The sequence below is a fragment of the Nuphar pumila genome, chromosome 2 (assembly GCF_984573655.1).
Source record: "Nuphar pumila chromosome 2, dmNupPumi1.hap1.1, whole genome shotgun sequence".
NCBI classification, from domain to species: domain Eukaryota; kingdom Viridiplantae; phylum Streptophyta; class Magnoliopsida; order Nymphaeales; family Nymphaeaceae; genus Nuphar; species Nuphar pumila.
Window position 1 is genome coordinate 138,171,125 of NC_143250.1, and position 17,194 is coordinate 138,188,318.

The 17,194-nt window shown below is 38.7% G+C and overlaps 1 protein-coding gene across 1 annotated transcript; it reads right to left on the reverse strand.

The window, feature by feature from the left end:
- Positions 1–430: 430 nt before the first annotated feature.
- LOC149847287 (BTB/POZ domain-containing protein) lies at positions 431–16,839 on the reverse strand. The gene is made up of 4 exons (XM_089996910.1): positions 16,547–16,839; positions 16,201–16,340; positions 1,284–1,399; positions 431–1,157 (listed from the first exon to the last, which is right to left on the reverse strand). Exons 1-4 carry the CDS (start codon positions 16,663–16,665, stop codon positions 552–554), a joined length of 981 nt encoding a protein of 326 aa, XP_089853036.1. The 5' UTR covers positions 16,666–16,839; the 3' UTR covers positions 431–551.
- Positions 16,840–17,194: the final 355 nt, after the last annotated feature.

The following is a 17,194-nucleotide window of genomic DNA, read 5'->3' on the forward strand; positions in this document are numbered from 1 at the left end:
AAACATCCCCTTAATGCATGAAGCATGAAGTAATTAGGGAGCACAAAGAAGCTATAAGTGGGAACCAAAGCAAGCAAAAAGGTACACACCAATTGTATATGCAGATTTTATAATTGAAGACCTAATTTAAGAAAAAAAAAATACAAATATTCTAACATGAGAAGTATAGTATTGAAAAAAGCAAGCTTTCTGTTCACAGGAAGTGAGCTTAGTGAAGAAGCGAGTGGCTTTTCAAAAAAGATAACTATGCATGTGTGAAGAAAAAGGAGGCTCAAATAATTGATTTTAGGCCGAGATCTGTATTCCTTCGGCAACCTTATATGCAAAACATGCAAATGAGAATACCATAATACGGCTGGCATGCATGTGTATGCCATGTTGAATGTACCAAGACGACCTGGCCCTACAGATTTCAATCACATGAAATTGCTTTACAGGAGTACAACTAAGTAGCTTAATAACAGATCTTTCTTCTAATGGATTAAAGCCTGTACATTTAAAGATGGTTTTCTCAGTAAACCAACAGCCAACAGTAGATTACAAATTTAATATCAATCACTTCTCCAGACGTTTAAACCCTCCTGAAACATTTCGATCATTAACTCCCTGTCTGCATACTTGAAAAATGATTCGATCTCATCTTTTAAATCATAAATCTTTCCAAACTCGAACAAAAATGTCATGCACCCCTTCTTAAGCTTACTGAGATGGTAGAGCCAAGCATCATTCAGTCGCCCAAGAACGTTGGATGAATTTATGTCCTCCAATAAGCTCTCTTCGCAAGACTCCTTAAGATCGATTATGTCATATTTGTCAGCAGCAGCTAGTAACTGCAACCGGTGCTTCAAAAACTCACTCTGTTTGATCACCCCGTACATGTAACTAAGGAAGGCCGAGCACGATTCCACAGACATGTCATCTATGTCTATTACAGAAGATTCTTTCTCTTTCAAGTTGTGCAGAAACATGCTCTCAAAAACTGGAGTGCTTGCTGATAAGACAGCCTTATGTGCTTTAAGAATGCCGTTCGATGTGTTGATGGTTACATCAGCATGAATTCCTTCGTGAAGCATTCGTGACAAACAGCGGAGAGTGCTTTTATTCAAAACAGTCTGCATTGATCCTTCTACAGACCATACTGAAGTAGCCTCACCACCCTGTGAGTGTGAACAGGCAAGTGCAAGAAGGCAGTTTCAATTTCTTTATGTAACTGAGAAGACATTATTTACAGTAAGAATGGATTTGTGGTTTCGCTAATCTAGTAAATGAGCAAAGGTCCTCACAGTTTGAGAAATCTTGAGTTCCAAAAATTCAACATCGATGGTGTATCTCCCATACATCGCAGTATCAATGGGCCATAAATAGTCTTCACCAGTTCGGAACAATTTGTCTTCGATAACTGCAAGAATGCAAATCAATGGCATCCAATACTTGCAACAGCTTTCTTAAACATAGCCACAATGCTAAAATGGACTTTGTTCATGAAAAATTGTATTGGTGAATAGAAGCATAGGAGTCTAAACTTCCTTGTTTTTAGGAATCAACATCAGGAGTTTCGGAAACTGTAAAAGCAGTCAGGAATTTTCATTCAAGAGACATCTATAAGTTCCAATTGATTGGAGCCTTGTAATCAACAAATACCACTTGTGGTCCAGTTTGAACTTTGAACATGGAATAATCTGTAAAACATGCAACATGAAATTGCAGCACATTATATTTCCTTTTAATCAAAATGAATCCAATTTAACTTAAAATATCGATCTACCACATATTGTAAAAAAAAGTTGCACACCTGCAACAAATAAAGATTCCAAATGCAAAAGTATGCCTAGATATGCAACATTAAAAAAAAAGGAAAGAAAAAGGTTAACTTTCCTACACTTGCATGTAGAATATCCTCATCAATCAACAAAAATATAATGACACAAACCAGTTTCAGGTCAATGTAAGCTGTCCCAGCAAGATTATAGCATAACATGTTTAAAACTTGAAACCATCAGCTAATGGCCATCTTCATATGAGAATTTACTGAGACATGGCATTTTGAAAATAAATGCAAATATTGGCAGCAAATAGATTCTCGGCAGCTCATCTTACACCGTGGCCTACCAGTGTCATCTTGGGAGGCCAGCCACCCTCAAACAAAAAAATAGGGGGAAAAACCCGACACCAACAGCCAGTTAGGAAGGCAGAAGGGAGAGGTGGAAAGAGGATGACTGCCACCGGTGGTCAGTTCATTCGGCAGCCAACCAGCAGAGGTAGAGGAAGACAGGTTAGGGTGGTGATGTACTATACAGAGGAATAAGCACAAAAAAAAGGCTGCAGGGGGGGGGGGGTTGGAGACAGAAGGGTGGCAGGAGGGGGCGAGAAGGGGATGCCACCGCCTGTGGTCGGCTGGTGGAGGTGGGGATGAGGGGTGGGTTTGTTGGAGAGAGAGAGAGGTCCAATTCAATGTGGACCACCCAATTGAGCAGTGCAGATTGAGCTGAACGGTTTGTACTGTTGAGGCCTTGGATGGTCCCCCTTCCCTATCTATATATAAGAAATGCATTCAACTAACTCCTGTTTTGGAGCGGTTGAACCAGAGTTACCAGAAACGCCTATGGAGTAGGGGAAGCGTGCTTCGGAAGCGCGAAACGCGGCGCTTCCGAAACTCGTGGGGAAGCACATGTTCAATTTAGGAAGCGCAACCCCCTTTAAAGGGGTACACGTCCCCCCCTTTAAAGGGAAACACGTTTCCCTTCAAAGGAAAATGCGCACCCCTTTAAAGGGGGACGCGTTTCGGACGCTTAACACGTAAAAAAAAGCGATAGACAAGTTTGCCCTTTTTTAAAAAAAAAATTAACACGTGAAGAACAAAAAGTTTAAAGAAAACATTTAATAAGGGCAAAATGAACATTTTTGAAAAAACCCATGAAAACACAAAACCGAAAGGGGCTTAGGGTTTTGTTTTACACGTTAAAATATATGTAATCACACACACACACATACACACACACACACACATATATATATATATATATATATATATGTGAAATACCTGATAGGGGTATTTTCATCTTTTTACATAGTTGTTTTAGAAACAACTATTTCTTGTCAAATACCTGTTTTAATTTATCATTTTTTTCTTTTTCCTTTTATTTCTTTTTAGCTACCACTGGGGGTCCCACATAAGGACGTTGGGACCCCAACAGTCATATTTATGACCGTTGGGGCCTCCCAACGTCCCTATGGGGAGCTCCCAATGGCTCTCCTTTTTGGCCCCTCCTCACTTGTATAAATAGGGGTCTTTCCCCATGTATTCTTTAAGCTCTTGAGCTCCATTTCAATAAGAGCATTATTATTTTTAGTTGTTGCCTTCTTGAAGGCTTGTTTGTATAGATCCATAGCAGACTTCTCTCTTATATCTCTCTCTTGTACTTGTCTATTGTACGACATTGTGAATGCATTAAGCATTCTTTATATCCTTGAAAGTTGTGTGACATTCTTCTCCATTCTTTCTATCACACATTGTGAATGCATTAAGCATTCTTTATATCCTTGAAAGTTGTGTGACATTCCTCTCCATTCTTTCTATCACACATTGACACGATGAAATCCAAAATCGACCTATCCTTCAAGCTCAATGGAAAGAACTACATGATGTGGGCATCCGCGATGGAGAATAATCTCAAAGGTAAGAAACTTTGGGGTTATGTAATGAGTTCTATTTCAGAACCTAAATTAAAACTCACCAAGATCGAAGGAGGTCAAGAAAAAGCTCTTGAGGGAGATGCTCGCCTCAAAGAAATTGAAGATCATCAAAAGAAGGTGAAAGATTGGGAGAGCAATCACGCAAAAATCCTTGCTTGGTACATGAATAACGTTGAACTCAAGGTATGTGCAAATATAGCTAAATTTTGCCGAGCTAATAAAGCTTGGTTTTTTATGAAGGGTATGCATACTCAAAAAGATCTTGCAAGAGCATAGTTCTTGCAAGAAAAAGTTAGAACCACCAAACAAGGTGATTTAAACATTCAAGATTACTATAGTGCCTTAAATCCACTATGGGATGAGTTGGCTCTTTTAGAGCCTAAATAGGTGGCTATGGAGGATGTTGAACTTAGACAAAAACAAATGGAGCAAGAAAGATTGTTTCAATTTTTGTTTGGGCTTCGTCCCGAATTTGAACAAGTAAGGTCTTCACTCCTTCATAGATCCACTCTTCCTCCTTTGGAGGATGCCATTGCCGAAATTACTCAAGAAGAAACTAGGCTTGACATGAGTAAAAGTATAGATGAAGTGCTGGACGTATCAAAACCCGACAACAATATTAAAACCTACAAGCCACCTCATTTTGAAAAACAAGGAAACTATAATGGAGGTAGAAAAATGATTGTATGTCATATTAAACCCGCTTGTCCAAAATTAAGTATAACCTTCAAACCCAAGGTAGCTTCCGTTGAAGAATCCACCACCAAAAAAGGAGATGAAGGCAAGAGCGGAGATCTCAAAGACACTCTTGGACAAATATCCATGGCTCTTCAATAAATTCTCAAGGCTACCTCCTCTACATCGGGTGCAACCATTCTCTACTTCACCATCCATTAGATATTCTTGGATTTTATATTCTAGAGCATCCTTTCATATGGCTCCTCATGAAAATGCTTTAACCGATGTGTACACCAATTCAAAAATGTCTTGTGTTTCTACGGTCGATGGAACTTTTCTAAAAATAAAAGGTTTAGGAACACTAGATTCTAAAAACTCCTAAACTTTTTTTGTTCTAAAAATTAAGAGTGGTTACAAAACTAAACCTAAACCTTTTTTCGGTTTCCCAAATTGCCGACTATGGATGTGAAATATCTTTCTCATCTAATGGTTGCTTTGTGCAAGATCTCCAGTCCGAGAAGCGGATTGGGTAATGCCATAGGAAGGGACACCTCTACTATATGGATCATTTGACTGTTCCTACAAACTCTTTTTGTACTTATGTCCAAGATAAAAATATTAAAACTTGGCATAAAAGACTTGGGCATCCAAGTTACTCTAAAATGTATCTTTTTTCTTTTGGAAACAAATTTTGTAAAGAAAAAAATATAAATTGCAAAGATTGTTTTTTTGGAAAAATGAAGTCTATTTCATTTTCAACTAGAACCTTTCTCTCGACAAGACCTTTTGAATTGGTGCAATAGGATGTTTGGGGTCCATCTCCGGTTATATCTAAAGGTGGTTACTCATACTACGTAACTTTCATTGATGACTATACTAGATATATATGGATTTATTTTCTTAATCTTAAATAGAAAGTTTTTTCTTCTTTTAAAGAAATTTGTATGAAAATTCAGAATCAATTTCAAAGTAACATATCCATTCTTAGATCCGATTCCGGAGGAGAATACTTATCTAATGAATTTCAAAATTATTTAAAGCAAAATGGAATTTTCCATCAAAGATCATGTCCTAAAACTCCACAACAAAATAGATTGGCGAAGATAAAACATAGGCATATTATAGAAACCGCTAGAACATAGCTTATTTTTAAAAATACAACAACAACAACAACTACGCCTTCATCCCAAAACAATTGGGGTCGGCGATATGAACCAAAAAAGAAAATCATTTTGGGTCTTCCACATGAATCCTTCTCCTCCAATCATTTCTATCCAATGCCATGTCCTGGGTGAGGTTCAAAGCATTCATATCCTTTCCTATCACCTCCATCCATGTCTTCCTAGGCCTACCCCGACCTCTTTTAACTAATATATTTTCCCATTTCTCCATCCTTCTAACTGGAGCATCATTAGGCCTTCGCCGAATATGTCCAAACCACCGTAAACGATTCTCTCTCATCTTATTTTCAATGGGTGCAACGCCTACCTTCTTACGTATCTCCTCGTTCCGAATCTTATCTTTTATTGTATTTCCACACATCCATCTAAGCATACACATCTCAGCTACACTCATTTTTTGAATATGATGTCTCTTGGCAGCCCAACATTCCGTACCATATATTAAAGCGGACCTAATAGTCGTCCTATAAAACTTTCCCTTCAACCGCAATGGTATTCTACGATCGCACAACACTCCAGTTGCACTTTTCCATTTCATCCACCCAACCTTTATCCTATGATTTACATCTCCATCAATTTCTCCATACTTTTGAATGATAGATCCCAAATATTTGAAACAATCATCCACCGGTATTTCTTGCTCACCAAGCTTCACTACACTCCCATCACTATTTCGTTGCTTACTAAACCGACATTCCATGTATTCTGTCTTACTCTTACTCAACTTAAAACCTCTTGCTTCCAATGTCTGTCTCCATAAGTCTAACTTAGCATTAACCCCAACTCTAGACTCATCAATCAAAACAATATCATCAGCAAACAACATACACCACGACACATTTTCTTGAATTGATCTCGTAAGCTCATCCATCAATATAGCAAATACGAAAGGGCTTAAAGCAGATCCATGATGTAACCCAACCGTTATAGGAAAATTGGTTGTTACCCCTCCACAAGTGCGGACATTGGTTACTACTCCTTCATACATATCTTTAATTATACTAATGTACTTAAGAGAAACACCTTTCTTCATCATTGTCCACCAGAGAACGTCCCTAGGAACTCTATCGTATGCCTTCTCCAAATCAATAAAAACCATATGCAAATCTTTGTTCCTCTCTCTATTTCTCTCAATAAGTTGTCTAAGAAGATGTATAGCTTTCATAGTTGATCTTCCAGGCATAAAACCAAATTGATTTTCCGATATCATGACAACCTTCCTCAACCTAGACTCAATCACCCTCTTCCAAAGTTTCATAGTATGACTCATGAGTTTTATACCACGATAGTTTGTGCAATCTTGTATATCACCTTTATTCTTATATAGAGGCACCAAAGTACTCTTCCTCCACTCATTAGGCATCTTATTTGTTCGCCAAATCTTGTTAAAAAGATTTGTCAACCATTCTAAACCTTTCTCTCCCAAGCATTTCCAAGCCTCGATAGGTATACCATCTGGGCCAACTGCCCTTCTTGATTTCATTTTCTTCAAAGCCTCTGCAATTTCTTTCTTTTGAATCTTGCGCATGAAGTCACGATTCATCTCATGAAAAGGAATGGACAAGTCTCCAAGATCCTGAGCATGCCTTTCATTAAATAGCTTATCAAAATAATCTTTCCATCTCTCCTTAATCTCCTCATCTTTGACTAAAACCCTTTGCGTTTCATCTTTGATACATTTAACCATACCCAGATCCCTCGATTTCCTATCTCTCATCTTTGCAAGCCTATAAATATCCTTCTCGCCCTCTTTGGTATCCAACTTATCATAAACCTCCTTATATACCTTATCCCTCGCGTTCCGAACTACTCCAAAATTTAGGATTATTTATAAAAATATTCCTAATTTTTTTTGGGTCGAAGCCGTCTTAACTTTCACTTATTTGATCAATCAAATACCATTTTCAAATTTAAAGAATATCTCTTCTTATGATAAACTTTTTAAAATAACACCCGATTTCAATTGCCTTCGTGTTTTTTGTTGCAAATGCCTTGTTCTTTTACATAAAAGAGATAAGTTGACTCAAAAGGCAATTGAATGTGTTTTTCTTGGTTATGACAAGAATAAAAAAGGCTATAAGTGTTTTGATTACAAAAACAATAAACTATATCTTTCAAAACCTTTTAGAAGATGAGAATGAATTTGAAAACCTAGACAAATATAATGAAATTGACTATATGTTTTTATATGATCTTGCTCCAATGGAAAATATGCATGATGATTCCTTGAATCATTTTAAAGTAATAGATGATACACATGATGTATCGAATATTGAAACATCACCAACTAATGGTGATATCATTGTCAAAGATCTCCATGTTTAGACCTGGCGTGAACAAGAAAGACCTATTAGTGCTTTGAATTTTTTTTCTCAAATTAATGAATCTTCGAAAGAAACCCCTCTTAGGCGATCTACTAGAGAATTCATTCCACCCAATAGGTTTGTGTCATATGAATCACTTACACCCAACTATAGGCCTTGTCTCATAACTTTCCACTCATATCATGAACCAACCCATTATAATCAAGCAAAAAATGTTCTACATTGAATTGAAGCCATGAAAATAGAACTAGATGCTCTCAAAAGGGCTAACACTTAAAAAATAGTCGATCTTCCGTCAAACAAAAAACCTATTGGATGTCGGTGGGTTTTTAAAGTTAAGACTAAAAGTGACAGTTCCTTAGAACGATATAAGACAAGATTAATAGCTAAGGTATATTCACAAGAATATGGTATTGACTATGAGGAAACCTTTGCCCCCGTAGCTAGAATGACTAGTATTAAAACATTAATAGTTATAGCATCAACAAAAAAATGACCTATATATCAATTAGATGTTAAAAATGTCTTCCTTAATGAAAAACTAAATGAAGAAGTTTATATAGATCCTCCGCCAGGATATAATGTCGGACAAGGTCAAACTCTTAAAAGTATTATATGGTCTTAAGCAAGCTCCCAAGGCTTGGTATGATAGATTTAATAATGTCATGATTAATCTAAGCTTTCACTCATGCTACACTGACACTGCTCTCTTTGTTAAAAATGCAAGATCTAGTATCATTGTGCTTTTACTGTATGTTGATGATATGATTATTACAGGAAATGATCAACTTAGTATTTGCAATGTTAAAAATATGTTAAAAGATAACTTTGATATGTCTGATTTAAGATTCCTAAGATATTTCTTAGGCATTAAAGTTGCATACTCTCCAAGAGGTTATATACTTTCGCAAATGAAGCTTGCTGCATGCTGTAGATATATGTTCCAAATCTGTGATTTTAGATGACAAGAAGGTGAAGACTCCTGAAGTGATCAATGCTAAATTAAGACTGGAGGATGGAGTTCTTTTAGAAGATCCCACACCCTACAAACAACTTATTGGTTTTCTCACATATCTGACTATTACCAGACTAGACATTGCACATGTTGTTCACTCTGATAGCCAGTTTTAGCACGTAACTACAACTGTGCATATGAGTGTCGTTTTACGGATTGTCAGATACATAAAAAATACCATCACTAAAAGGCTGTTTCTATCCTCAACCTCTTCCTTAAATTTACTTGCTTATACTTGTTAAGAAGTAGTCGTCGCACATGAGTAGTTTAGTAACTACTCATATGCGATAGGGGCATTATTGTAAATAAGGTGTGTCTAATCTCTCTATTTAAGTGAGATTAAACCTAATTATAAAGAAGATATACGATTCTCTCTCTCCCTCTTTCTCTTTTCTGATTTGTGTAAAGCCCTAGTCATCTTCAACATGGTATCAGAGCCGGACGTTGTTCTGGGCATCTGACTTAATCGACCCACTTGTGGATCGGTTCCAGCGTGTACAACGTCTGATCTGATCTGACGTCTTCCTCCTTGGGTCGGGCGTGTACAACAGAAACCCAGATCTGAAGCCAACATGTACAAAGTCTGATCTGACGTCTTTCTTCTCCAGGAGAAACGCAGATCGGATGGTGATCATTGGCAATGTCCATAACGACTGGTGTACGTGTGGAAGCTGAGTTAGTTGTGCGTGGTAGGAGCAGAGAAAAGTTTTTGTTTATCAAACGACCGACCCAACTAGAGTCTGGATCTCGTCCCCCATATGGTGATCCAACTGTTTTGGATCTGATTTCAGATCGTGTCAATGGTGGTCGAGTGGACGTCGAGCAAGCCTACAACTTCGGTTGGGTGTGTGGTCGTGGTATGCAGCCTGTCGCAGTCCTTTGTTGAGGTGAATGGTTTAGGTAAAGTTTCATTCAAAAGTTATATTTGCAAGGTTTGGATCTAACTAGTCGTTGTATTACAGTCGATGGTCGTGTATCTCAGATTTCATTAGTGAAATTAAAAAAAAAACTGATATAGTTGGTTTCATAGTTGGTTGTTGGTGTGCATCAGATCTGGACTTTCAACAGGTTGTGTATGTGTGTGGTTGTACCTGCGTTTTGGAACAAACCCATTATTTTATCCCATGGCTGAAATACAGAAGTCGGATATGAAGTCTGAAACAGTGGCTGATTATAAAGCCTTTGCAAACCCCTTTTCGTATGGATTATCGGTCAAACTGGATGAAACCAACTATCCTAGATGGTCTCATACATTCATGATGTCTGTCTCAGGTATCATGGAAAACATATTTTGTTGGAAGATGAGCCAAAGATAAAACTGAAAAGTATGCTACATGGTTTAGAAGGCCAAATTTTTATATTTCCAACTTTGAAAAGAATATTTTTTGTAAACAAGCAAGCCCGAACTTGACTCGTTTAACTCTAGTTTGCCATGAACTTGAGCTCAGCTAGGCCCGTTGCAAAAGTGATCTGAGCTTGAACGCCCTCTTTACGGTTTGTTCAGCTTGTTTACCCATCTCTTTAGTATGATCAAGGAACTAATATATAACAGAAATATTATCATTAATAGCCGTAAATTAATTTTTTTTCCATCAATTATCCACAGGTCCAAAGGGTCTCTGCTAAGTTATTGAAAAGAAACCAAAACAAACAGATTAAAGCACCCAAACAAACAATAAGGGAAAGCAAATTAAGATATTTGCGATCAATTCAAAGAAGAAAACACGTATAACAAGAGGAAGAACAATTGCCAAACATACCTTAACACTGCACACAATTTCACATAAAAACTTCATATTTTATGACATAGTTCTGTTATTTACTCAAGGAATTGAAGTTCTAAGATTTTTTTTTTTGTAATTTCCCAGATGAGGCAGCAAAAACTAAAATTACACAAAAAGGAAAACTAAAAAACACAAGAAACCCTAAGAAACGAAAAGGAAAACCAAACCCACATCATAGTCCAAGGAAATCATGCAGTTTAGATCTACATAAATTTTTTGGTGTAATAATTTACGGACTTGCACAAGTTTCTTGGCATTTTTAACTTCATACTGAATTTTCCATCAGGACTTCCGTGGTGGCCAGTGGACTAGCGACAACTTAGTCATGGTTGTGCACAATGCCTAGAGGAGTAGAGCACTCAGGCAATGGGCAGCGATGCTCAGGTGGTGGGGCTTTTGCACAGGCATTTTGTGGTGATGGTGGTTGCACAAAATGGAGACCAGAGGAGTACGAGCATCGATGGTAGGGATTGTGCATAGGCAGGGGTCCCATGGTGTCGATCAGCTAGTGGTTTGGTAAGGGGGATCACCCGATGCAAAGAAGGGAAGGAGAAATGCATTCAAAAGTAGATGATGGAACAATGCTCAGGCAGGGGCAACTGGTGAAGTAGCAAGTATCTGGAGGTGGTGGTGTTGCAGGGTGCCAAAATGAGCAGGCCATTAGCAGCAGAGGGTAGAGTGGACCCCAGCCAGAAAGAGTAAGAGCAAGCTTCAAGGGGGGGGGGGGGGGGGAGGGACCGGCAATAGCAGTGGTACTGTGGTGGTGGTTGCAGTAGACCTAGGGGACACGGGGTGGAGTGGTGATGAGGCACAGGGCAACTAATACTGGTGGTGGTTGTGCACAAGTAGAGGTCGGCACAGAGTTGCCAGTCGGGAAAGTGGAAAGCGAGACACTTCCAAAATTTAAGGAAGCAAGAAGCACGAGACGACTTAGAAGCGAATCAGGAATCGTCTCAGAAGCAAGAAGAAAAGCGAATCGGAAGCGACCTAAGAAGCAAAGGAGAAGCGAAAAAAGAAAGAAAAACAAAAATGAAAAACAAAAAAAATGAAAAAAAGAAGGGGAAGCGAGCTTTCCCTAAATGGGAAGCGTGCATCCCAAGTTTTTTTTGCGCTTTCCAGCACGTTTCGTGCTTCTGAAACGCGTTTCGGGGAAACACGCTTCCCCGTGTCCTATGGCACTTCCGATAACCCTGGGTCGGCAATAGAGGAAGGAGAGAGGGATCGACGAAGTTTCCCTCAACAGGGAAGAGAGAGAGAGAGAGAGAGAGAGAGAGAGAGAGAGAGAGAGAGAGAGAGAGAGATGTCCTTGTAAATGTTGTATGTCAGGGAGCTCCTCGTACAAAGAAATGACAAATGGTGGGATTTTTTTTGGGCTCATGACTTTCAGCTCCTTTTTGAAATAAAAACACTGTGGACTGTTTAATCAACTACGACGGATGGTCTACAGGAGACTGGTTTGAACACATTTCTCACATATATATATTTATATATATACAGAAATGGGTAGGTGGCTGATGCTTTTTGTGCCTACCGCGTGCCTACCGAGCTTGGATAGGGGTTTTCAGGTTGTTTTTCAAAAATCTGACCCTACAGATGTATTTTGCATGATCGATTTGCTAAAAAATCACACTTGGATCATGTTTTTTTTGAGAAAAAATATATTTTTAAGCATTAAATAATTTTTTAAATTGTGGACCGTTGATTCTGAATCTTATAAAAGCTTAACTTGGTGTTGGAATCAGACAATCCAAAAGTCGAATCCCACAAAATCAAGCATGTAGATCACATCTGTATGGTCAGATTTTAGAAAAAATAGAAACAATCTTTCCAAAGCTCGGTAGGCACAAAAAAGCATCAGGCACCTACCCATCTCTCTCTCTCTCTATATATATATATATATAGCCATAAACCTAGGTTTTGCCTTGTGTCATCCGCATGGGGTCATGGAGGGTGCAATGATAGTACCATGCTATGTAGCAGACCCATTGGTTTTCTCAAGACATGGATCAGACCCCAAAAATGCAATTTCCATGGACATTTTTTATAATATTTTCTAATAACAATTAAAAATCAATGGCCCACAATTTTTATATTGAAGAAGTCGATCTAGAGTAAATTTCCTATAAAAAAATAAGTGAAAACACACACCTTTATGGTGCTTTTAAGTAGATAATACTGCTACTCTGACTTTCTATCAGATAGTACGATACTAAGAACCAAGCCACTGACGCACACACAACATATAAATTTGGCCAATCTAGCCTAAAATCAAAACAACAAATTTTCTATCAAATAATGAAAATTTCAAGTTTATCCTGGTATTCTGTAACCAACAACTATCATCCATTTTAACCCAAAAATAGGCCAAATAACACCTTAGCATAAGAGGAGAAAATGTAGCCCCAAGTGCTAGATTTTCAATGATTAAAGAATCGCCCAAGTCCAACATTATATAAGGGAGATGTGACCTCTACAACCAAATTATACTGGGAAATGTTTGAACCAAGACTTAAATCCTAGTGCTGATTTAGGACTCATGTCTCATGCATCATATCAATATTTTCATCAAAAATTGCTGTTAACAATACAGAATAGCTCTAAAAGATCAGATAAGCTTCTCTCTGTAATTTTGCAGCATGGAGGCATGATAGATTCTACTTTTTCTTTTTTTAGGCAATTATTCGCTTCCACCTTAGGATAAACCTAAGAATGCAAAGGGTTCTTGGCATACATCCAAGATTCGCCTATATGGAACCCCTAAATTGCATACCAACTTTAGGAAACCAGACAAATTGAAAATTTTTGTTCTAACACTTCTAGGATTCTTGATCAAAATCATTCTCACCTCTCTTGTCCTTGACTTAAGCTCTTTGCACTATCAACTAGGAAAGCCTAGCTGTCTTCCAAATGAAAAATGCAGGGAAGACCACAGTTACTGGAAGCGCTTAGAGCAAGTAGGAATACTGACTCCCAGAAAGCAGAAAGTGAAAGTGATTGCCAATCCTGATTCCGATCATTAGCATATATTCACATAGTTGTGGTAGCATTTAGTATAATAAGTTATATATTAGTGTGTCAACATGGAGCACATATGGTTATTTCAAGTTTGTCATCCAAAGTAAGCTTATAAAATTATTTTTGAATGTTTTGTACTTTTGCTAAATGTATTATTCTCTTAAGGAAGTGATGTAAACATTTCTAATAGGATGATATAGTTATCAAGTTATCAACTATAATCTTCATTTGTTAAATGTTATCTTCTTAACCCCATCAACTTAACCCTATTTCACATAATTTCAAATATGACTTCCTCAATGATTCTCAGTCATATATAGCTAATCCCTCTAGGCTAAGAGGGCAGGGCAGATCTGCTTACCTTTTCTACTTCCTACTTGTCTATGTCACACAAGCACTTCCCTTAACATGTGTATCCTGTGTTGACACAACATGACACTTGGACACACCAAGGCACTTCATGGGCACAATTAAACAAGTTTTGGACACAATCAACATTATGCCATCAACTTTATCTATTTCCTTTTATCATCTTGATTACCTATCTTGTATTCACTTGTTTTCTTTTTTTTTGGTCCTAAATTTGTCATCAATTACATTACATTTCAACTAGTTTTATTATTTGATGGTTTTAATTATAGTGATCTAGAATTGATGTTCAAAAGCTTGTAGTTGAGATAATAATCATGTTTTATTGCTTTAGGTTAACAAGTATAGCAGTTGTGTCCAGTGTCCTAATTTTTCAGAATTATTGTGTCGTATCAAGTTTATCTGCATCATGTTCCCCTGCATCCGTATCCGTTATGACATAGGTACTCATTTCCGCTACCCTATGTCACAGGGATTCGGCTAGCAGGGTGCCGCACCCACGTCGACGCGACTCGACGCGGGTGCAGGTGCGGCACCGGGTGCGGTCAACCCGATCCTGGGTGCGTTGACCGCACCCAGGGTCATTTCGGTCCATTTTTTTGGATTTTAAAAAAAAAAAAAATGCCCTACGAAATGGGCTGCAAAATTAAAAAAAAAAAACTGCTGACAGCTGCTTGCTGTTGCTCTTGTTTTATAAAGGGGCACTTGTGTCCACAACATCTGACGAGCTTTGTTGGCATCCCATGCTATTCCTGCCTCCAAACAATTAATTCGCAGCGTTGGAAAACATACTGTTAACTTGGAAATGATGATCCATCTTCCTCAAAAATTAAAACCAAAATTCAAGAGCCTTTTGAAGTCTTTATCCTTCAAGGCTTCAATGATCCAGATCCTTCTTCGTCAAGGATTTTCTCTCTCCATAATAAATGATAATAGTGGTGGTAGCCTTGGTGGCTATTAGTATTCACTTTTCTCCTGACGAGATGGGTGCTCTAGCCGTAGCCTTGTGTAGACCTCTCTTTTCCACATGTCAAATCCAATAAATTTCTTTTAGCTGTCATCTGTGTGCAACTGTATATAAAATGAAATTTGAAGAACCCTAGGCAGTGGCGATGGAGCTGTAGGCCTCGTGAAGACTCTCTCCAACAAACCACATCAAACCTTTGCTAATATTTTTTTTTCGTGAAAGACCAGGGAGTTTCAGACATGATTGAATCATGACAGTCAGCAGAACGCAGCAGGCTAGGTCGATCAGACTGCCAATCCTTTCGGTTCATCAATTTTGTCCCGTTGCGCCAAAGTACACAACAAGCAGAACGTGGGTAACAAGTCTTCAAACAAATACCAGCAAAAAAAAACTGGACCCCTGACCCGCGTTGGGGGAACCTACGGTATATATATATATACATATATGTACATTTTTGCCCCTGCCGCACCCCCGTACCCGGTTTTTTTGGAAGTGCCGAATCCCCGCACCCGCACCCGCACCCGCACCCATGTGACATAGCCGCTACCTCAACTAATGAAGGATCAGATCCATCTGCTTGCCTGAGTATGAACATCTAGAGTGAAAAATTACATTTTATAATTTCTTTAGTTCCATCAGCAATTATCAAGCTAGTGCATGGGTTTTTGGATGCTAGCTATCAGAATTCCACAAACACTGAAGCTTAAATAATGACTAGAAACTGAGCTGGTACCAAACTAAGTAGGGTCGGAGAAAAAAACAATAGCCTTTAAAAAATCACAAACAGCAATAGACCATCGGTTACCAAGATTTACTTAAAGAATGAATTATGCTTCACGCTAGTTCTTCACCGAAACAAGATCCCGCAAACAAACTAACTGATGATATGTGGAACTATCAATAAGAAATACCTATCAGCCCCTGTCATTCTATAGACGATTGCCAGTTAATCAAAATAGAGAACTCAGTGAGCCGCAAAACAAAAAATCATCGACATAAAAAGGATGTGTTGTGTTGATCACATTTAGAGATTTTAAAACCAAGAACAGATAACGAAAGCAATTAGGAACAGAATGCAGATCTCGAAAGACTGTTCGTTGGTTGAATGCGCATTAATCAGCAGACTTACACTTGACAAAGAAGATAACACCACAAAGAAGCAAGAAAAGAGTACCTGGAGTGAGATAAGAGCGTCGATTGACCCCGGGCATCGACACCCGGAGAAAGAAACTTGCAACGGGAGGCGGCTCTTTTCTGCCCGGTTCCGGGAACAAACGGATGCATATACTCCGATTCCTCTCGATCGCCAAATGCCTGGATTACAGAAACAGAGAACCACATCGATTGCATAAAAAAATCAGCTTCTGAAGATGCAGAATTTGCCTTTTTCCTTCCCATTCCCAACACCATCAACCAACAAACCAAACACCAACCAACCATTTAACCAAACACAGGAAAAACAGGAGTAAGGGAAAAGGAAGAGAAAAAATCTCGAAAGAAGAAGGATGGTAGGGGCGTACCAGTTCCAGAGGCCGACCTTGAAGGCGTCGGAGCGCCTGTAGTTGAAAGGAGAGAAGCAATCCACCTTCCACTGCGCCAGCCTGGAGATGGTCTCCACCTTCGAGTCGGAGCTGCTCATGGTTGCGAGTAAAACAGATTATGGTGATGGGTTTTCGATTCTTGTTTCGATGTAGTGAGTTATAGGTCCTGGTTGTTCGCCGTTTCAGCAAGTCTTTCTTATGCCGGTGACCAACAGAGTTGGGTGGTCTCGTTTCGTCTTCTTCTTCTTGGGGCGTTGACGTAGCAATCCCTCTGGGGATGATTATTTATTGGCTTCTTCTCTTTGCTTTTGAATCGAGACTCCTTCCTGAGCAAGGAAGAAAAGTTTGGCCTTTTTTGGTGAAAGTTGGGATCTTTTTGCTGCTTTCATCCAGTCGATCGGTCCCTCTGTGGGGCATTGAGCGTGTCATGTGTCGCCCAACAAAAAGGAAGGAGGAGAGAGAGAGAGCTGCCGAAAGCTGTGGGACCGAGAGTCGTCGTCACGAACCTTACCAAGTATCGATAACTATAAAGAGTCCTACGAATAAGATGCTTTTACCATGTTAATACTAATCTTATCTTATTCTAAGTAACATGAAAGGGGTAGCTAACATAACGCTAAAAATTTG

Bases quoted from the DNA above. Each gene is read 5' to 3' on its own strand.
- LOC149847287 (XM_089996910.1), bottom strand. From the start codon at position 16,665: ATGAGCAGCTCCGACTCGAAGGTGGAGACCATCTCCAGGCTGGCGCAG. The intron at 16,341-16,546 runs GTACGCCCCTAC...TCTGTAATCCAG, and splicing joins AAGGTCGGCCTCTGGAACTG to GCATTTGGCGATCGAGAGGA. The intron at 1,400-16,200 runs GTACTCTTTTCT...GCATTCTTGCAG, and splicing joins ACGCTCTTATCTCACTCCAG to TTATCGAAGACAAATTGTTC.